This window comes from Ciconia boyciana, chromosome 3, assembly GCF_034638445.1.
Source record: "Ciconia boyciana chromosome 3, ASM3463844v1, whole genome shotgun sequence".
Classification (NCBI taxonomy): Eukaryota; Metazoa; Chordata; class Aves; order Ciconiiformes; family Ciconiidae; genus Ciconia; species Ciconia boyciana.
In genome coordinates, this window is record NC_132936.1 from 120,283,789 (window position 1) to 120,305,079 (window position 21,291).

A 21,291-nucleotide genomic window follows, 5' to 3' on the forward strand; every position below is an offset into this window, starting at 1 on the left:
GAGCGGGTTGGGGTGGAGGAAGAGGAGGAGAGGGAGGGAGCACAGGACCTACAGGACCTCTTGCTGCAAGATAGGGTGCAGGGTTTTGGGGACGAGGGCTGAATTTGGCAGAGACAATATCAGGGCTGTTGGCTTCGCTGGAGCTCTCAGTATTTTGACTAGAATAGGCAGCACATTATGACAGGAGTTACAAGTACAAGGACTTGGGGATACACATGTATGCAAGGGATGTGAGGGAAGACAAGCTACCACAGCAAAATGAAAGGAGACGACAGTATAAAAAGTCTGAGAAACTTCAGAGGAATAAAACATACATAGGCAATGGACAAAAATACAAAGTCACATAAAGAAAACAGCCAGCGTTGCCAGCCCAGCTCTATCCTTTAAATCACTTCCACCACATTCAATTGCTCTGACAGATGCAACCCAAAGACCTAGCCGGATTATCTAAAACCAACAGAGTACTTGGTGAAGGCCATACGCGTACAAGAACAAACAAAATAATCTGACGTTATTTCTACTGAAGCACAGTTCTTATCTCCTCTCTAAGGGAAATCAAAGATTTCCTATGAGCACATAAAGAAAATCAGCTGAAACTACATATACTCACTCCACATGGAAAAAAAAAAAAAGGGAAACAAAGATATTATTTTATCTTTTTCCCCAAAAGACATATGGAAAAAAGTTATAGGGGCAGGTTGGGTGAAAAAGCAAGATACTGTGTGAGGCATATTTAATATACTTAGTTTACTCTTTTTAACAAATACATTATTGATTCTTGGTTTGTGTATATTATTCACACTGTGGATTTTTTTTTCCATTCTTGCCTCAAGCAGTGATAAACCATACTAAAGGGTCAAACAGACCAGCAGCTATTGTATTCAGGAAATCTACAACAGCTCAAAACTGAAATATTTCCAGATAATCTGGAGTTCAAAAGAGCCAGAACATTTTGCAGGAACAGAGAGGGGGTGCATTTTATTTTTGATGCTTAATGGCTTTAGTTCTTCACTGTACAGTAGGGCACTTCATACTACTTCAACACCCGCTACGTGAACGCTGCTAAAACAAGTGCTTGTGCAGGATGTTTGACTTGACGCATCATTGCACTATCTCAACATTTTATGCATTAATTTTTTAAGAGGAAGCATTTTTTCCTCCTTGCCTAGATGCTGCTTCATTTCTGTAGAAGTCATCTGCCTGGCAAGAGGTGAGCTCCATCTGAAAATACAACCTTCTTTTTATCCAGCAAGGGTCACAGTACACCTTATTCGATTTTATGCCACTGTATGTATCAGCAACCAGCCAATCTACTCTAGATGCATAATTTCATTTCAGGCTGTATTGCAGCAACTTTGTGAACAAAAACTACATGGAACCCACCAGCAGCTATTCAAACTTCCTCCCAATGCTGCACCGAAAACTCTTTTTGCTTGTTCTGTTACCGGAGATCACAGCAATATACACAAAAGGAGAAACGGGATTAGAAAGAGTTTTAGGGACTGGATTAATAGGAAATCTGGTTTCAAGCAAGGATAAGGAAAACTTGAAATTTGAAACTCTGATTTCAGCAAGCCTGACTGGTTACAACTGTGCATCTCACAATTCTGATGGTCTTAGCAAGTCCTCGTGTGCTAAAGAGTATACAACAAATGATTAAATGATTAATGGGTAAAATAAAAAAATATCATAATCTCTTGGAAAACCTTGACTCTTGCATCATCTTTCTGCTTTATAAGGATTCATTCACTCACATGCTAATTATATATACCTGCGTTAGCATCCCCTTATGGCAACACTTCTCTTGACTGACGATCAGCCCCTGGCATCAGTTGCCTTTTGAACCCAACAACACTAGTTCATCAACGAAATATCTCAGATTTCATCAGGTTCTTCAGTGTATCAAAAGATCACAGCATTAATTGTCAGACACATATTTTTTAAAAACAAGATTTCTGCTAATATCTCTAATTTGCATTTCACTCACAATTATGCATTTACTGAGTCTTGCATACTTCAATCAAACAGGAAATTAAATAACTAGTTAATAGCACTTCCAACCCCACAAATTCAAATTCAGTTTAGTCTTGATATGAACTTTAGGTCTTATTAACACTTGTTTTAAATAGCATTTTCAGCATGTATTCTGACAAGTTGTCAGCGTGATTTTTTTTTAATTATTATTGTTTTAAATCATTATACAAGCAAATGTGTTCTGCTTTAGCAGGTAATAGAAATTCCTAATGTTTAGAAACATTTAACAAACGTCAACATTTCTGGTTAGACCAACATCGGTAAATCCAACTTTAAAGTTAAAAGATTTCATTTTGCGAGAGGCCATTCTTCAGGGGAAAAACACCCAAATACGTTTTCCATGTCACTTTGAACAATATTAAAATTTATATAGGAGAAAGAGAAATGCCAATGCAAATTACCATTACTGTAGTCAGAAGCAATGCCCATAATATTTGAAAAGAAGCAGCCTATGCTATGGTTAGTTAGATCAAGCAGCGAAGGATATGGAAGACTAAGAAATTTCTTTTGTCTAACAACCCAGTACAAATAAAGAAGCTGATCTGGACAATTTAAATGTAAATTTCTTACCACCTGTCAGACAAGTGAGATTTAAAGACCTCCACTTAAAAAACTAGGCATCTCCAACCTGAGTCTTTAAGTGAAAATTGACCTCCCACCTCAATTTCCTTGTAAATGTGGCCATGTGGCAGCAAAAGGGGTGGTTTATTCCAGCACTTTATTAAATTTAGCTTGTGTGTACACTCAGCATGAGATGACCCATGCTACGCCTGGGGAAAACGACACTTTTGAGGCAGATCTCCACACTCCATGCCGCAACCAAACACAACTAATCCTCTCGGATGTATAACAGCCCGAGTAGATTAGCAGCAGGCGTATGGAAAAATATTTAAACTTATTGGATGGAGAAATGTTATTGATTATTAAGCAATGAAGCAAACTAGGGGAAATAAAGGATCTTTGATTAGGGGAAATGTAAAAAGAAGGTGGGTCAGTTCAAAAGAGCTTTTTACATAATCGAAACCGGGTGTGTTAGAGGCGAGCTTACGGAGCAGCTTTAGCTAATGTGATTTCCATTAATTTTATCAGATCAAAGGGTCCTCTCTATATATACAATTACATTCGAGATAGCTTGCATTAGCACGACAGCTGCACATCTCCAGATTGTGAAAAATACCACTGCAATATTGAGTCGGGCCAGGATTATTTCAGCAAATTATCTAGTCTTCCTCACATCTCTGGGGACAGAAGCCAGTAAAAACACCCCCAAAATTGCACGGAGGAGGGAAAATTATCACTGTATGGGACAAAATCTAGAGAAGTCAGGGCAATTCAGGCAGATTTATAGAGGTTTTACCTCAGGTCTCCTCACAGGACTTACCGCTGGAGGGGGAAAAGAGCCTCTCTCAGCTCTACGCCTTAAAACTGAAAAAGGCATTTCACAAACTCTCCTCCTCCCACTGCAGCTATCACAGACAAGATGGCAAAGACTGTGTCTAAATTAAAATAAAACTTCATAATATTTCCTGGTGTCTGGCTAAGTTTTTGCTCTCGTATTGTGCACAGGTTTCGAGGCAGCGGCAGCAGGGGCGCTGCGGGGCCCCTGTGAGGAGAGCCTGGGGCTGTCCCACGATGGGTGCAGCCAGTTCCAGCGGTTCTGGCCAGCTCCAGCAGCCCCACCCCAGGGCACAGCCCAGGCCCTCCACGATGCCAGCAGTGCCTCAGGGGAAGCCGGTTTTAGAAAGGGCAAAACAGCGCCTGGCAACAGGGAGGGGGCAGGGGAAAGGTGAGAAACAGCCCCATGAGCTCCTCTTGCGGTGGGGGATGGGGGGGTGGGTGGAGGATTTGGGGGTGAGGGAGTGACAGTGAGCCGGGAAAGAAGGGGTGCAGGGAAGGCCTTTGTCTCTCACTATCAAAACCTATTTTAACTGGCAATAAATTAATTTAATTTTCCCCAAGTCAAGTCCGTTTTGCCCATGATGGTACTTGGCAAGTGATCTGCTTGTCTTTACCTTGATCTGCAAGTGTTTTCATCTTATTTTCCCACCTTGTCCTGCTGACAAGGAGGAGTAAGAAAGTGGCTGGGTGGGCGTCTGGCAGCCAAGGTCAAGCCACCGCACTACCACAGATTTCTCTGTCATAAAATATTCCACCTGTTCTAGTTTTCTTTCACCAAAACACGCAATTTGAAAGACTGCAAAATGAAGTCACAATAACATGCAGAAAAAGTATTTAAAAAGGCAGAGAAGGAAAAATTAAGGCACGAGAGTACTTACACCGGCGAGACCAGCTAAGAGTTTGTTCAAAAACAACCAAAGTAGTATTTTGGGGGGGGGGGGGGGAGCATTTCTAGTTAAGACTTTTCTGATTAGATTTACAAAACTAACAGACTGTCACTCTACAAGAAACAAGGTTGATTTTTATAAATTAAGTGCTAAAGAAAGGATCTCCACAACAAAGCAAGAAAACTTGCAGTGCTGATGAGTCAAAACCAATGGGACCAATACCTATGCTTATTTGAATTATACATATTTATATATGAGCTTTGCAAAATAATCTCATGCAGCTTGATGCTTATGCAAATAAAAGCCACTGAAGTTACAGTTACTACCTGGAAACAGGAAAAGAATAACGGACTGAAAGTTTATAGGGTTATACCACTGAAAGTCTGAACGTTACTACTTGATATACTAACACCGTAATAGATACTAATCAAGCCATGTTAAAACCACCATATGTCTAGCACTCAGTATTTAACTTTAAATTATTCCGGGAATAGAGAAAAAAAACAGTGGACATCCGAATGAAAGAAGGATCTCCAAAATTCAGAAGCGTCAAAGGAGGAGGATTTGTATTCCTTAGAAAATAGGAGATTACAATTAAACCACTAAGACACAAAAGAATTTGAACAAACAGACTAATTGCTGCAAGGTATCTGAGTTCACATGAACACCAAAAGAAGGGAAATAAACTTAAATTGAGAAACCCCCTCTGCAATAGGAATTTGGGAAAAATTTCTCTATACAGATTGAAAGAGCAGGAGAGAGAAAAAAATGCTAAGGATAGCAGTCAGACTAGCTTATGCAAACAGTTTCAAAACTGGTTAGAATGCTATTTGAAGAAAGAGCTAGTAAGCAATAATAGTGCTAAGTCAAAGGAGGAAACGATGCATGTGTGAGCTTCTGGGACATTTCTTATGCTGAAATTTTAATGTGGATGTTGTTTCCTATCAGTTCCCATCAGATTCCACATACACCTTTCTCATGCTTTGTGTGTGTAAGAGTGGGATAACACCACCAGCTACACACTGAAAATAATTGATGATTCAAAAGGAGTGAAGTACTTTTGAAAATTCAGTAAACAAATGAAAAAAGCCCACACACTAATTTTAACAAGGCAAGTTCAGAGAGTGGAAAGACATCACCTTCTAAATCCTGTTTTAACAAGTGAAGATGCTACTGCCTCAGGCAGCTCATCTCTGTCCCCCAGGAGTTACTCCACACTCAGAACTTCTAGCTGAGATGTTTGTGTGAACATCCTTTGCTTTAGTCCAAATCAGGTGGGATGGGTTGGCTTCAAAAGCTTCAACTAGGGTTTTTTTTCCAGCCACGCTCCTTGGGATTGAAATGGATTAGCAAGCAGACGGACTGACAGACCTGGGCATGCTGTGACTCCTGGCATGGGGCAGCCGAGGGAATCTGCGGGGTGAGCACCCTCATAGCAGGTGGAACTGGAGTAGCCAAATAGTGCTTAGCTAGGATTGTCTGGGTGTTGTGGTGGTGGTGGTTTTGTGGGGTGGTTTTTTTTTTGGTTTGGTGGTAGTGGTTTTTTTTGTGTGGGGGGTTTGGGTTTTTTTTTTTTTTTAAGCAAAGTATCTTTTAAATAACTGCATCTGATGTGTACTAATGTGATGATACTGTCTTAAGCACTGAAAATTATAGACAGATAATTCAGGATTGGATTGAAGCATATGATTACCTCTTAGTGTTTACTAAGTGGATATTTAGATTTGTTGTGAAGGAAGAGGAGGGGAGTTTCATCATCAGTTCTGACATTTTGGGGGAAGAGAGGAGCATTATAATTTAGAGATCCACAGACATTAATGTATTTAGTAGGCAGTGACAAAAACAAGCAATAAATACAGAGTAACCTAAATAGCAGGGATCATACATTAAAAGTTACAAAATTAAGACTACACATGAGATTCAGGCAGAACCATTTTGTTTAGTAAGTTGAAAACCAGTGAAATATGTTGACAGTAAGAGCCATAAAAACAAATAATAAAAATAAGTAGATTAAAAAAATTGTGGAGGTAAGAGAAAACTTAAGACACCAAGAGTGATAAAATGTGGAGCAAAGGCTGAAATATATTCAGTACAAATATCAAGGTGACCTCTTCCTAGCCAGAAGCTTTGATAGTGTGAAACTTCAAGAATTTGTGAAGATTGGTCTATTAAGTAAACATAATTCATTATCCAATGTAAATTTTTTAAAGTAGATAATTTCTTGAAATCATATGTAATTTAAACATAATATATGTTTATGAACTACAAGCCTATGTTTTATTGGCATAAGTGCTGATGGAGAAACATTTCTATCTATTCCTTTTCAGAAAGTGCTCAGCTTAGTTAAGGTCAGCATAAATGCCATGTAATCAACATGAGAAGCTCAGAAGAAGGTCAACCACTAGGAAAAGAAATCTTGAAAGCATGAAACAAGCTAAGAAAGGATTTGGAAGTTAGTTCTTTACCATCAAATGCATGGAATTCCACAACTAGAACATCATTGACTGCCCTTGGCGAGACAATTTTGAATATGCTAGCATTATTAAAGAAATTCAATAGTAGAGCAGTTAAATATTTCCGTGACACTTGTGCACAATTTTGAAAAACATCAACTGAAAATATACATGGGGAGTTGATAAAACCTTGGGTAGGCATATAAATTAAACAGAGATTCTTGTACATTCAGTTTGTCAGTTGTACATACTCCACTTCTTGGTTGCCAAGCATGGTAAATACAATTGCTGCTTCTGATTACCTATATTCAATAAAATGGTGACAACTCATTAATCAGGCCACACAATAGTGAGACTGGTATAAGGTTCCACAACCTGAAATCCTCGTTAGGAATGACATGGGAGCATTGTCAATATGCACCCTCATTACTTGCATCATGGCTGACAGCTTCAATTTGAAGGGAGCTTTGAATCTCACAACTTCCTTTGTGAAGAGCCTAGTATACATCAGTAAACTATTGCTTTACTGAAAACTAGTAAATTATAACCTAGGAAGTTGACAGCAAAATAAAATAGAAGATTCCTAGAGCATTGACCAGCATGGTCAGCATGGAAGTAGCATCACTGTTTTCTTCTATATTGTATTTAGTACTGTGGAAAATGCAGCAACTTTTCCTTTCTTTCTCACTCTGGGAACTAGGCTTTATTTTTCTAAAAGGAACAAAAATCATCTTTTCTTAATTAAGCAATGCCTGTTTAGCAACTGAATTGTTCTTTTCTCTCATTCCTAAAGCCAGGAAAAAAAAACAAAAACAAAAAACCCACAGAAGACTACAGTCAGCTAGCAAATATAGCTCAGAATGTTGTTGGCCTTACAGCAGTAATGTTCCTAATGGCACTCTGCTTAAAAAAAAAAAATGTCCTGGACTCATAATGGTCTGCTATATTGTGTTTACTAGCTACAACAAAAAGAATGGTTAAAAACCTATCAGTGGCATAATGTTTAGCACCTATTATGGACACAAGTATAACTACCTTATGGTAATTAAAGACATAAGAAAATGATTAATGTTCTGAAGCCATAAAACTGCATCAGTTGAAAAGCTATTATGATTGCACTGTCTACAGCTCACAGCCTACACTGGGCAATTTACACTGATATGCATTCTGCATAAAACTGATACTCATTTTTTCCAACATTGGGTAATGAACTGGTACATAAAGCTTAAACTACGCACCACACACTGGTGACCGCTGGAACAGTCAATTTACTCTTATCCTGAGGATGCAACTGTGTTTAAGATTAGTTTCTAGATCTTCCTATTCTGTAATTTTCTCATCAGAATACCCAACAGTTCACACTGTCATCTTCTCCATTTTAGAAATACACTTTTGATCATAAAAACTGAGAAACAGGGAAATTGATACAGAAAACATGCTGCCTGGCTGCCAGCTGGAACAACGTGCTGACTTTTATACTGGCTCTTCTTCAGCTCAGGGATGTCTGAACCAGGCCCTCCCCATGCAGGATCAGCATAACATTATTCACATTGAACACTGCCTTCCTCAGCAAGTGACCTGTAAGCGCTACTCCATTTGACTAAGCAAACCAGAATTTGGTTTTTGACAGAACAAGTCACAATGTGTGATGAAAGATTATATTTTCCATATGGGATACTTCCACCTCCTTGAAAGTAAAGGTTTAATGTTTCTTATTCCAGAGAGAAATGAAAATAGAAGGGGACAGAAAGTCTTCCACTGCCACAGCATCACATACAGTAAATTATTACCCTATAAATAGTATTACACATTATTTCTGTTAAAGGGTTCTTTCAAACATCACAGAGAGAAGACGAAGGGGGGGGGGGGGGGAAGTGATATGCTGCATTGTCCAAAACTAAATTGGAAAATGATAGATACAGTTTATCATCTAGTAATATATAGGAAAGCAAGCACTTCACTCTCTCGTATACAAGTAATATATTGAAAGGAATAAAAAGAGAGAGAGACACACAAATCATTTACAAATCAGACTTTAGAGTAATGCTCTTTCCAAGGGGCTAGATACTCTTTCAAGAAAAAGATAGATAATAAAGTCTTCTCTGCCCAAAATGAACATTATAAGAAAGGTATGATACATTGGACCAGCTTTCTCCTCTGCCGAAGTCAATGAAGTTAGAGTCAAAGCGAATAGGGTCAATTACAAAAAGCTAGATCTATTCCTCTAAATGCAATGGAATATTTCACAGCTAGTGCAAACCACTATAGCTTCTCTGAAACCAAGGTATATTGACTTAATCCCGTGTGAATTTAGCTCTGTTTCCATTTTAGTTACCAGATTCAATCATAGCAGTAGATGGTATAAAGAACATTGTTATGAGTAGGTCGGTTAAAATAGGGTCTCATATTCCAAATGTAACCCTAGAAGGCACACACATGCTGCATCATTCCAAGAAGTATGTAAGAAGCTAACTAAAACATCTACCAAAAGATCTCAAGTTTTTCCCATAGCTGACAGAGTAAATTAGTTCTTTAGGCTGCCGTTCTTTCCTTTTCATCTGGAACCAACCTAGGTCCTATTCCCTGGCACAATTTCACAGACTAGTTATCGTCGCTTAGACCTGCTAGCAATAATAATTGCTGTGACGGGCTTCTTGTGCAGTAGCCATAACACATCCATCCATCCAAACAAAGGAGCCATTTCAGTTTCTGTGGTATCAGAAAAAATAAAAAAAATCACTCCTCACAACATAATTTAGATTACGCTCTCTCCAGGGATCTTGTAAGCCACTGCACAGTGACTCTTCCTCCTCAGGACTAATCCAGGTGATCCCCATCCCACAGCAGTGATCGACGAGGTACTGGGCAGCACTCAATAACCTTTATCGCACCCGCCAAACCCTAGCGCTGAGAATGAACAGTTTGTTTATGGGTGGTGCTAGTGACAGGCACACCAACAAGTCCCCTCGTTCAGTCTAACGGGGTGAATTGAAAGATTAGTCTGTCATGCCAGCATGAGGCCTCATTTTTCTTCTGTGCTACACAGGTCGCCCCCTTCCCGCAGCCTGTATTTGATTGTGATTAATTTGTCAAGGCTGGCTATAGCATGGAAATGAAGAAATGGATTGCCAATTACAGTTAGTCTTCTCACAGAATACCCCCCGAACCAGTGCTATTCTGCAGTAGTGACAGCTCAGAAATAAACTGAATTCAGCTCTATTGAGCAGAAACCTGACCCCAAGCGTATTTTAAAGCAGAAGGTGAGTTTTTCCACCCCCCTCTCTAACTAGCTCTTCAGTAAATGGTTGACTTCTATCCTGCCTGCCTGGCAGGTACACAAAAAGGCCATCCACATTTATTTTTGTAGTCACCTTGTTAAGACGTACTGAACTTCTGACTTAACACTCTTCAACAAGGTGCACATTTGTTTCTGAACACGTCACCCTGAGTAAGCCTGAAGGGGCATTTAATATGTACACCATTACCGCTAAGTAAACAAAACCAGCAACAATTCTGCTATGTGCAGAAGCTCTTAAAAGCATTCAAACTTTCTCCTGAACAGTAGTCACAGAAGGGTAAACTTTGACTCTTACTGTGTTTCCTCTGCAGTAAACCTCACATGTTCTTGCAAGCTGTTTAATGCTTCATTCATATAGACAACTAGCTTAAATTGAATAATCAGATTCTGATAAATCAACGAAATAGGAAACAATTCCACAATGACCCGATTTTTTATTAGTAATTATTAATATGGAATTTGAGAAATAATGCCTCAGTCCTGGCAACACATGCATGCAATTCATTTTACGCACCAATACAACCACCAGCGAATTACTCAAGGTGCACAAATTCAAAGCGTGTGTACAAATCTAACGATTACCTTCGAAATTCAGTTAAAAAAAAAAATCCCTTTTCCCTCAAGAAAATTCAGACCACTGTAATAGATGCTTCCTTCCATTGTTGTAATTCACTGTATTTTATACTACTGAAGATGTGATACCCAAGACAGACAGAAGAAAGGTGAATGTGTTTCCAACAGTCAGCAGCACGCAATGGCTTTAAACACGTTCTGAAGGCAAAAAGGCACAACTCTCTTCCAGGCCCAAGGTAGCTTTCCATTAACACAACCACCACCGAGAACTGCGGTCTGCAGAACTAAAGAATACATCTTATAAACAGGATCCTAGCTTAGAAACAGGATTAGTCATTCATTACACTGAATCATCCGACTTCGCTATTCTTCTTCTGCCTCAGCGGCAGTTGCCCTTTCCAATGATATATGGTAGCATTCCTATCTAACGAAGATGCAGAAAAAAGGACAACACAGTGAATGACCCTTGGAGGCAGAGACACCTTTAAATTGTCTTTCAGGTACTTCGATGAGACTCAGAATAAAAAGTCTATTCTGTTGATCTTTTCTTTCGTTTCAGGAGAAGGTATGTGCCCTAACAGCAACACATTTTTACCTTTCACAGGCCTCCTAAAAGCCCCAATATTCTCACACATACGTCTTCCACGCTTCTTGAAGCGACCTTCAGACACCAAACATATGAATGAGAGATGATGTTGGTAATATAGAGCAAATTTATGTATATGGTGACTTTCTGTATTTGTACTGGAGTGGTATTTAGGGTCTCCAACACTGACTAGGCCCATTATGATAGGTATTGTATTAATACACAGTAAGAGACAACGACTGCCACGGAGAGCAAAAAGAATAGGACAAATAACGGGCAGCTCTGCAATATTCTGTGGCCAGGCCAGACCAGAGTATAGCTGTGCGCCAGAAATAAGGAAACAATGAGAAAGAGGAGCTGTCTTCCTAAGGCATTTACTAACGCAGTCACAGAAGCTCAATAAGATACAGTTAATACCTTTGTGTTAAAACTAATTGATGCATGTCACACTACAAATATTATTCCTAGTCAACTTTCAAAGTCAGGGCTTTCAAAAACTATTTAAGGACACACAAGCACAGATCAGTATATCTATTCTCTTCTCATGGAATAAGTTTTAAGCTGTGAGTGGGATTCAATTTTAACTGAATACACTTAAAAGTTTTCATTTGTAAGCATCAGATAAAACAACTGTTCAATATTAAAATGATTGTGGGTGACAATCTAGGACTGAAAATCTTACCCTAGGCACTTCTTAGATCTTTTTCTAGCTGCTGAAGTATAGAGAACTTGTGTTGTATAACTAAGATTACATACAAGACTAGTTATGCCACAGTGCACGGGTAAATTAAATTGCTACTAATACACCGCACATCAGCTTTAGTGCACGTTTTCAAACCCAGGAGTAGTTTTACAGCTGTCAAGATGACACCTATTCTTCTTTAACTAGATTAATGTTACATTAAGTTCCTCCTTTCAAAGAAGCTCAGTTGCATCATGAAATTTGACTGAAACCATGAAACTAGCTGTCTTTTTATGATGTGTTTAAAACTCAGAGGTAACATACTTCATATACAACATTTTCTGTAGAAAGGGGGAAAGCATGAAAAAGATGTTCTTATAATTACTAAGTTGTCACACTACATTTAATCACGAATATGGTTAAAAGACACCCACAAGAACACAATGTTCTCCTTTTGGAAAGAAAACCTGCTTTGCTATAGCACCTGATGAGATCTCACCAAGGAATATGAAGTAATGGTGTCATTCCCTGATAGGAATCTCATTTGTCAATGAAGAAAACATATAAGCAGCTTGTAATCACAGAAAAACACAGGTTGGAAGGGCCACAGCACCTCTGGAGGTGATCTGGTCCAACATTCTGCTCAAAGCAGGAACAATTTCAAACTTGGATGAGGTTACTCAGGGCCTCAGAGAACCCTAAGAGAGCACACCTTTCGCTTTGCTTCCAAATGCTGACTTCTCAAGATGAAATATAAATGTAGAGAAGTAGTCATGAATAGCAATATACACACCTAACTGATTTAATTCTCTGAATAGGTATCCAAATGATTAGACTAGTTCCTAGTAGCCTCTTAACTCTTTGAGACAGTAATTTTTATCTTGGGCCAGTTCATTCCTTTATATAAAGTTAAATAAAGTGAAACTGCATAATTTTGAACTTGGGCATCCTTCTGCTGCTGGCTTCTTCCATGATGCTGTGGTACATTCCACACTCATTAAAGCTAATGCAAATGGTGGAATTCACTAATAGATTGGGCTCCAAGTTCAGTTTGAAAGACATGCTCTTTTCTGGGGGAAGGGGCAAGATTACATCCAAGAAAAATTTTGGATAGCGATAAGTGGGCCTTTTACCAACAAGTATTTTATACTTCATGTATCATGTTAATTTAATGTCTCCAGGACAAGGTCTGTATATCTTTATTTTCTTATTTAAATTCATTTCTTAACAAATTAGCTTCAAAGAGCTTTAGCTTTTCCTGATTGTAAAGCCATAGAACAAACCCGTAAGATTATCTCGTTGACATCGGCCAGGAAAATTTAGAAAAGGGAATTAAGTGATACTGCTGGTATATAACAATACAGAGTTTTAACTTTCATCATGGTAACTGAGACATTCTTAATTCTTTGAATGGAAAACCACAAATACCAAAACAAACTTTATATCTGACCAGCTGAAGCCCTGTTTGTGATATTAGCAATATATTCCAGAGATCTTTTCCAACTCTTTTATGCTTTGCAGAATAATTTGCCGGGGGGGGATATATATATATATATACACACACACAAAAAGTGAAAGGAAAAAGTGCCCAAAGCGCAATGCGGTTTTGATGCCTTTGGAGATGTTACTGGCTTTTCTTCAACAGCCTGCAGATATCTATATAGCTCATTGGAAAAGGAACTAGACACGAGCCATACTAGGAGCTTCAAGATGTAAGCCACTACAAAATAAGAGCAAGAGAGCACACAAACAATTGTTTCTTGCAGAGTAGAACCAAGACAGTGAGGTTAAAGAGTCTGGGCAGAAGTTGCAAGATTGAAGGGGGAATTAATATATGCAAGTATAAATTCAGAGCAGCGAGCCTAACAAAGGAGCCAGGCTTTCCAGCCTTTACAAAGCCTTAAGTTCTTCACGCTTCTGCCGATTTTGAGATAAAAGTAACTATGTAGACTCTCTCTCTCTGCCTAAAAGGAAAAGGGAAAAGACGAAAAGTGAGGCCATGAGGCAACCGAGTTTTCGGTGTTCAACAGTCTAAGCTTTTGAAGGGAAATTTTTAAGGTCACTAAACGCCATTGTAATAAAGGACAGGATTTGTCCTCCAGTATTCAGGGGAAATGCTGTAAGTTGGACCAGTCAGCAAGAAGTTCAGAATAGATAAAATTCTAGATAGTCTAACTACAATATCCATAAAATGCCAACTTCCACTGAAAAAGAGAGCTTATTAAGTCTCTCGTCTGGAATCAAGTTTGAGCTTCTCCTTGCTAAATATGTCATATGAATGTTAATTTCAGACTGTTGAGAGCTCATCGATTTAAACTTCCCAGTAATTATTTTTTTAGTATTTAAAATATGGGAAGAGACCAATTAGTATCATGGACACTACACTGTCTGAAATAAGAACACTGTTAAATAATGCATGCAACAAATTTTTATACAAGTAGTAATTAGATTTCTAGGATTACTTGAATATTATAATAGTCATTCCATAGCTGTTACTATTATTAATTTTAATAATAATCTCAGTTAACTGGTGATCAGTCCCAAAAGAAGCAACAAAAAATGAGTTATCACATATCTTCATTTTCGCTAAAATATTACATTACACAAATTATGGAGTAAATAACAAAATGAAATTAACTTCCCAATGAGTTACAAAAAACGACTGTTAAAACCACACAGTAGTGTCAAAAAAGTTGATGCAGTCTGAGTTGAGGGATGAGGAGCTGCTGATCAGGTTAAAAAATTGGCTTAGTTATAAAAGACCATCTTCTTAATGGAAACTTTCCTTATGTGACCTACTGGATTGGGGTTTTTTCTTTTATCATCACAGATAATTTGTATGATAATATCCATTTTCCTAGGTCACCATAATTGACATCACAATATTAAAATGCCGATGATCAGCATTTGACACAGCATCAGGCCATCATGATGGTTACAGGGACTCAAAGCACCAGACTAGAGATTAATACAAGACTGCTTCATGGTTACTTATTATAGATTTGTGCACAGTGGCTCTGAAAAATTTGCAGCTAACTCCTTCCTTGGAAAGATGACAGTGCAACCCGTATTAGAATTGCTCATTAAAGAAATACATATCTTAGGAATGAAACGCCAACAGAAAATGAGAAGAAACAGATGGGAAAGATGGAAATAGATTGCCTCAACCTTTAGCCCTGTGTCAGGAATTTATTCTGCCTTTGAAAACATTTGGTTTAGTCTTCTGACTCAGATTTTCAGAGGGCTTTTATAATCCTTCAGTAGCACACCTGTCAGTTAATCCCTTGTTATAATCTGTCTTGGATCACCTCACAGGGAGAAGAGCTGATGGATACGCTCCCAGCCCTCTGTGGATTGACAGGATGCATTGTTCTTTGGATATCGAGGAGGATGCACTGGAGGTCAGGACAGCTGTGACACAGGCTGGCACTAGACCAAGGGACCTCTCTCCCCAGATAAAGACAAAGCAGAGCAGAGGATCTGTGATACCTCCCTGCATCCTGCCTTGAGAACATATTATATGCTTCTATTTCCTATACACACTGCATGCTTTACTCTTTTTTCTTTCCTTGCTTTTTCTAAGCTTGCTTTTCAGACTCTCCTTTAGCAACACAGAATAAATTTAACTTTGCAATGTTTTGCCATGACCAGGCCAAAAGCTACAAGTAAGCATAAGTAGCCTGATTCAAAAAGAAACAAGTCTTACTCCAATGTAATAAAGGTGTTTAAAATGTGGTGAACCTGTGCGTTGCCTCAATCACCGCAGACACATTCTGCACTTCCACGGCTTTTGGTCTTTTTCTTTCCCTTTCTCTCTCTCTGTTTTAAAAAGAAATGCAAATAGATATTCATAACAAAACCTAGAAGCTGCCATTATCTTTTTTCCCTCAGAAAAAGATAAATGATATCATTTTAGTGGAAGTCAAGCTAAGGTAAAATATACAGCTACGCTGATGTAGAGACAAAAAGAAATACCAACGGGAGATTTCTCTTAAAGTTTTATATTTTTCTCCCTCTCCCCCCCCCCCCCCAAGTTTAAAATAACATTTAAATACTTGCTTATGTTGCCAGAGAGCAGCTTATGTTGCCAACATAAGTATCTAGGAACAGAAGCCAAACCCTGTATTACTGTAAAATAACAGTAAGAAGGTAACAAATAGGTGCGCACAGACCATAACATCTTCAAGTCCTTCCATATGTAGTCCACCCCATAATGCTTGCTCTCAACAGAGTATCGTGACAAACGTAGCAATTCCTGTCTTCCCATATTCATCTGCAGGGCCTTGTTTTAATTTTGCAGCTCGTAAGCTTTGTAGCACCATATCAGACATCCCTGTTCACTTTGCAGGCTGCAAACACCAGAATTTGTGGATAGCTTCTTAAAGACATGATAATGAGGTGCTCTTCCATAAAAATCTACTGAAGAAAGTCACTTTTTTGTTTTCCTTCTGGCAGTACCTCAGACATAACAAGATGGTAATTATGGGGAAGTGGATGTGTAAATGGTGATTCACTGTGTATAAGATGAAAATCTGACACGCTATAGTCTAGAATAACACTTTTTACCCTCTGGACTACAGATTTTTCTGTAGATTTATTTTTATCACTTTTTAATTTTTTTTCTTTAAATAGATAGTAAAACAGCTTTCAAAAAGGGAAAAGAGACAAAATGTAAGAAAACCCCCTAAAAACGTAGCTGGCCTACAGAAAAGCTGTGATATGGCTAAGATTGCACTCTCGCTCATGTTTGAGTATTACTGAACAGCTACTGAGGATCTGTCACTTGATAGTCCAGTGCCTCCCCAACGATATGGGAGTGACACAAGTCCTCTGTACTCCTCCTGAAGCCGTTTTGCTTATGAAACTTCATGTTCTTGTTATTAAGGAAAGCATTTATTGCAACAGAAGAGAGTAACTCAGGGATCCATGGGGATACAAGACTTCACCACCTTTGCTTTCTTAGACTGATTATCAGTTTATAAGCATATTAGAGGGGACAGGGATCTCTTAGGAAAAGGTAACACCTCTTTTTTCCCAAGTGCCTGTGGGTAGACCCTTACTTGTTTTGCAGTCCTTACAAACATTCAGCATTGCGTGCTTTCTACTTTGTTTTTTAAAGATTTAATCCCTCATTTGAACCTGTCAGACTTCTAAAACAAAGATCCCTCATGAGTGAACTTGTTGCCAGCGCTCTTTAAATAGGAGCACATTAAAATCAAAGTTTCAACTCCTGGCACAGTGCCTTAATGGCAAATGGCCTTCTCGGGGCTTTAACTCGTTCAAGCTGGAACATCCATGGTGCTATGGGTGGAGATGGAGCGTCAGGAAAGTGTTTGTGGAGGAAAGGCAGACCTTTCCTCTATCCAACACCCTCTCATGAAAAGCAATCTGCACTTAGCCTAAACCTCAGAAAGAGTCTTGCTTGCTTGTTTCTTCCCAGTTTCCTTTTTATGGGAGAAAAGGAGTGCTCTGTAGTGATGCAAACAGGAAAGGACTGCTCTCCAGAGAAGTGTGACTACTCTCTCCTAATAATAATAGAAAAGGCAAGCAATCTAAGCATTTACAAGAATTTTGAGCAGAATGCAATCCAGATTCTTAAATTGGATACACTCAGTTGATCTCTTGCAAATTTGTCCACTTCCATTTGGAGGTGAAACTCAATTCTCAGCCAAGGGTTTCTGAAGGGACAGCATTTGTTCATATGGATCTGAGGTGAGAAATCAAGGCTCTATATTCCTTCAATAACATTTTATTGGAATAGTCCAGTGTTAACTGCACAATGCATAAAACAATACTAATCAGCTAGGCCACCAGGAATGAAGTTGATCCACTTGCTTGTCTAGACGCTGACTTTATCTAAAGGAATGTGCATGTATAGAGGGGAAAAACCCAACAAAACCAGAAAGATGAAAGCACAGCTTTACGGGTTTTGGGTGTACTTTACACCTCAAACACATCACACAGCATAATTGTAGCACTGCAACTGCTATCAACCATTCTTGAAAATATCGGCACCTGAAGCCTGATGCAGGGTTGCCTGTTTAATTCCTACTCTCAGGCAGTATGTCTGAGAGTCTGGAAAGAAGATAAGTATTTTTTTTCATTGAGGAATAGAAAGTATTTGCTAAAATGTAAACAGTAAAAATCAATTAGAGATTGTATTCCCAAAACAAGCAAACAAAAAAGCAGCCTCAGGAAAAAAACCCCAGAATATTTTAGAAGTGTGTCTTAATTCATTTCCAAAGGTGAAAACAGCAAACAATTACTAAAGGCATCCGCCATACTATATAACATTTCAGTAATGCCACAGCTTTCCAGCTAAAATCAATGCTAACTTCAAGAAAAGCATCCGTTACCTCAGGAAAAGAAAACTCAAGATTCCTATCAGATATCCTTTCCAACTTTCTTTACTGACTTCAGGGAACCATATTCCTCACCTGCTGAGACCTCTTCTATTAACTAGGCCAATTCTAAAGTAAAATGAACTGTTATTATTTGTACATTCCACTTACTAGTAATTTCCATGTATTTACACCATATCTTGCCTGGTTTTGTAAACTAATAACAAAAATGTGTCTATGTTAAAGATCAAGATTTAAGCCAAAGATTCAAGAACTAAAATGCAGAGCTCCCCTGAAAGTTCAAGAGGGGGACCTGAACTGAGGACCAAGGCAGAGCTTTCTCTGAAACCAGATTCATATTCCGTGACTTCTAGTGTTTGTGGAAATAGCATCTGCATGTTCTTCTGCAATAAAGAAAGTGCAGTTCAAGTAGAAAAGGATAAAGCACCCAAAGTAATTTAGATTCTACCTTCTGAAGCCTAATTCAGATTTACAATCATCAAACAATCAATTTTAAATAAGAGGTCCTTGAAAAAGAAGAAACAACCCTAAATATTCCTGTCACTTTTTCCCCTGCATCTGCAGTATCTGATTAGTCAAAACTCAAAATAATTTATCTAATAATTACTATATGTTATTTTAACACAGCAGCAGCTATGTCATACTATGGTGATACATGATGACTGCATTTTTTTATTTATTGCTGCTTAGCGTGTTTCTCTAAAACCCTTGAGTTGTACATGTAATCCAACCTATCATTTGTGTGCATTTAGTTAACATAAATGAAAGAAAAATCAGCCTACGTTCTTTTTAAATGAAAAAAATATTTTTGTCCCCTTGTAAGTTTGCATCTCATCTCAAATTTCTCCATTTTTTTTTTCTCTTTTTCCTCCTTCAAATATCATGCCCACTTCTTCCACAATGTCAACCAAAAAAGCAGCTGACTATTAGTGATGGATTACCTCAAGATTACCACAAAGCAAGTAACAAACTTTTATAATAACCCTTTCTCTCCAGTTCTTCAGGCAGTATTAATTTGCATGTAAATTAATAAACTAAAAATGTAGAAGCACAACTCAAGGGAGCTAAGACAACTTCATGTTATTCTAGCAAGTTTGCTTTAGGAAAACATACTTTTTCCCCAGTCTTGGGCACTGAGGAGTCTTACTTGCTTGCCTTCTGGATGGAAGATTTTGCCAAACCCCTGGTTTTCCCTGTTGAAGCCACAGCAGTGTGTTTAAGAGTTATCGGAGCTGTAGAAGTGTAATCACAGTTGTGGGTCTCGGCTCACAGGCTAAGGGTTGTGCTAAGGCCTGCACAACAGTATCCCACTTATCAGCACACTAGTACTCAGTCACAGTCAAAGGCTTTGGGGCTCTCTTATTTAACACAGTATAAATAGATTCGCAAGCCAAAATGACTGACGAGACATCTGATAAGAAGTATCACTGTTTAAAATAGTAATAATAGGAAAAACTGAATAAGCAATAAGCAACATCTAGGGTCTTACTTACCATAAATTCCTGTTGAAATACAGGGAAATGCCTGTAAAACAAATGAAAGAAAAAATATCAGTGGTATTTCTGTTTGCCAAACTTTTTATCAAAACCAAGGGTATTTTTAAGTGCCTGTTTTTCAACACCCAGAGATTACATGTTGTAGCCTTCACTGTTACGGCAGTCAATTCACAGGCATTTTCATGTCATTATATGAAACATATTCCATATGTTTTCCTTGCTGCCATGTTAATAAAGCCACATTCTTTTTCTCATCTTGAGCTATGAGCAACATTTGAACCCAGAATCATTATTAAAACTGCCTTTTGAGCTAAAAATTAATGCCATGAGCTAAAAATTAACACCATAAGCTAGTACGGTAGGAAAAAAAAAGTCACATTCTCTGGGTAGATTTAGACAATGTTTCTTCAGTAGTAAAATAAGCTTGGCCAGCTTAAACTCTGCCCTGCCTCTTTGCCATGCCCTCCTTCACTCTAACCTCCTCTTTTGTTTCAGAGCCTTTCATTCGTAACCTCAGTTCTTTCAGACGTGGTTTATGGTGTGACCCAACACAGCTGAACCGGTAGAACTCAAAGGCTTGCAAACTGCTGCAGGGAGAGGAACTAGAAGGTGCTGGGTGAAAAGAAAGGGTACATTTTTGGGCAGCTTGGACACCAAAGAAAATGCATTATGCAACAAAAGATGGTTATATACACTGTGCCAGCAAGAACGACAATTTGCATTTCTCCTAGCTGTACATGTTGTCTAGAGATTTGCATTTCCGTGAGCCAGAGTCAGTTTTCCACCAGGAGAAACCAAAGCTGTACATGGTTTCACAAGAGAGACAGTTTTCTTTGTGTGCCGTTGATATGCGATATCACTTTTGCCTCTCACCTCTGGACTGACAGTGAACACAGCTCCAAGGTACAAGAGCACCTGGGACCAAAGTCTCAAATATCCACCCTCAGGCTCCCTCCAGATCCCCTGGCGATGAGTCATCATACAAAAGAAAGGAATTCTTCTTTACTTAATCACACAGGAAAACATTATTCAAAGCTAACGCTTGCGTTATATTTAACCAGGGAATTAATTAGGGAACGGTGATTAAGAAAGGAGAGGTCTAATGGAAAGAATACATCCTCCCCTCCCCTCTGAAAATACTTCAGTAAAATAAAGTGGGGGAGAATTATAGTTTCATTCCTTCTCACAACCACTACCACTTACATCCTGAAAAATACTTAGCTTTTTAGTTTGTACCCAATAAATCACAACGAATCAGCTCTTTAAGGAAATGAGGAATGGAGTAGGAAAAAAAAACAGCACACAGTTACAGAGCTCAGGCTGAGGTGGCAACAGACACTCCAGCAATAAAAGGCAGGCATAAACTACGATTTTTGTCCAGTTTAGCAACAGATTTTTAAAATTCACCACTGTTGAAGTTTCACATGTTAAGAGATAATTGCTCTCAACAAGTGTTTTGTTTTCAATTTTTTTCCACAAGTCAACTTAACAGCACATGCTTTAGATACTCTTATCAGCCACA

General features: G+C 38.5%; 1 protein-coding gene across 5 annotated transcripts in view; it reads right to left on the reverse strand.

The window, feature by feature from the left end:
- The window catches only part of MACROD2 (mono-ADP ribosylhydrolase 2), an 897,148-nt gene that overhangs the window by 274,219 nt on the left and 601,638 nt on the right, over positions 1-21,291 (reverse strand). For all 5 annotated transcript variants that reach the window (XM_072857426.1, XM_072857427.1, XM_072857424.1 and 2 more), the window contains one exon: positions 19,767-19,797. In XM_072857426.1, coding sequence (XP_072713527.1) covers positions 19,767-19,797 — 31 coding nt within the window. The remainder of the gene's footprint in view (positions 1-19,766; positions 19,798-21,291) is intronic.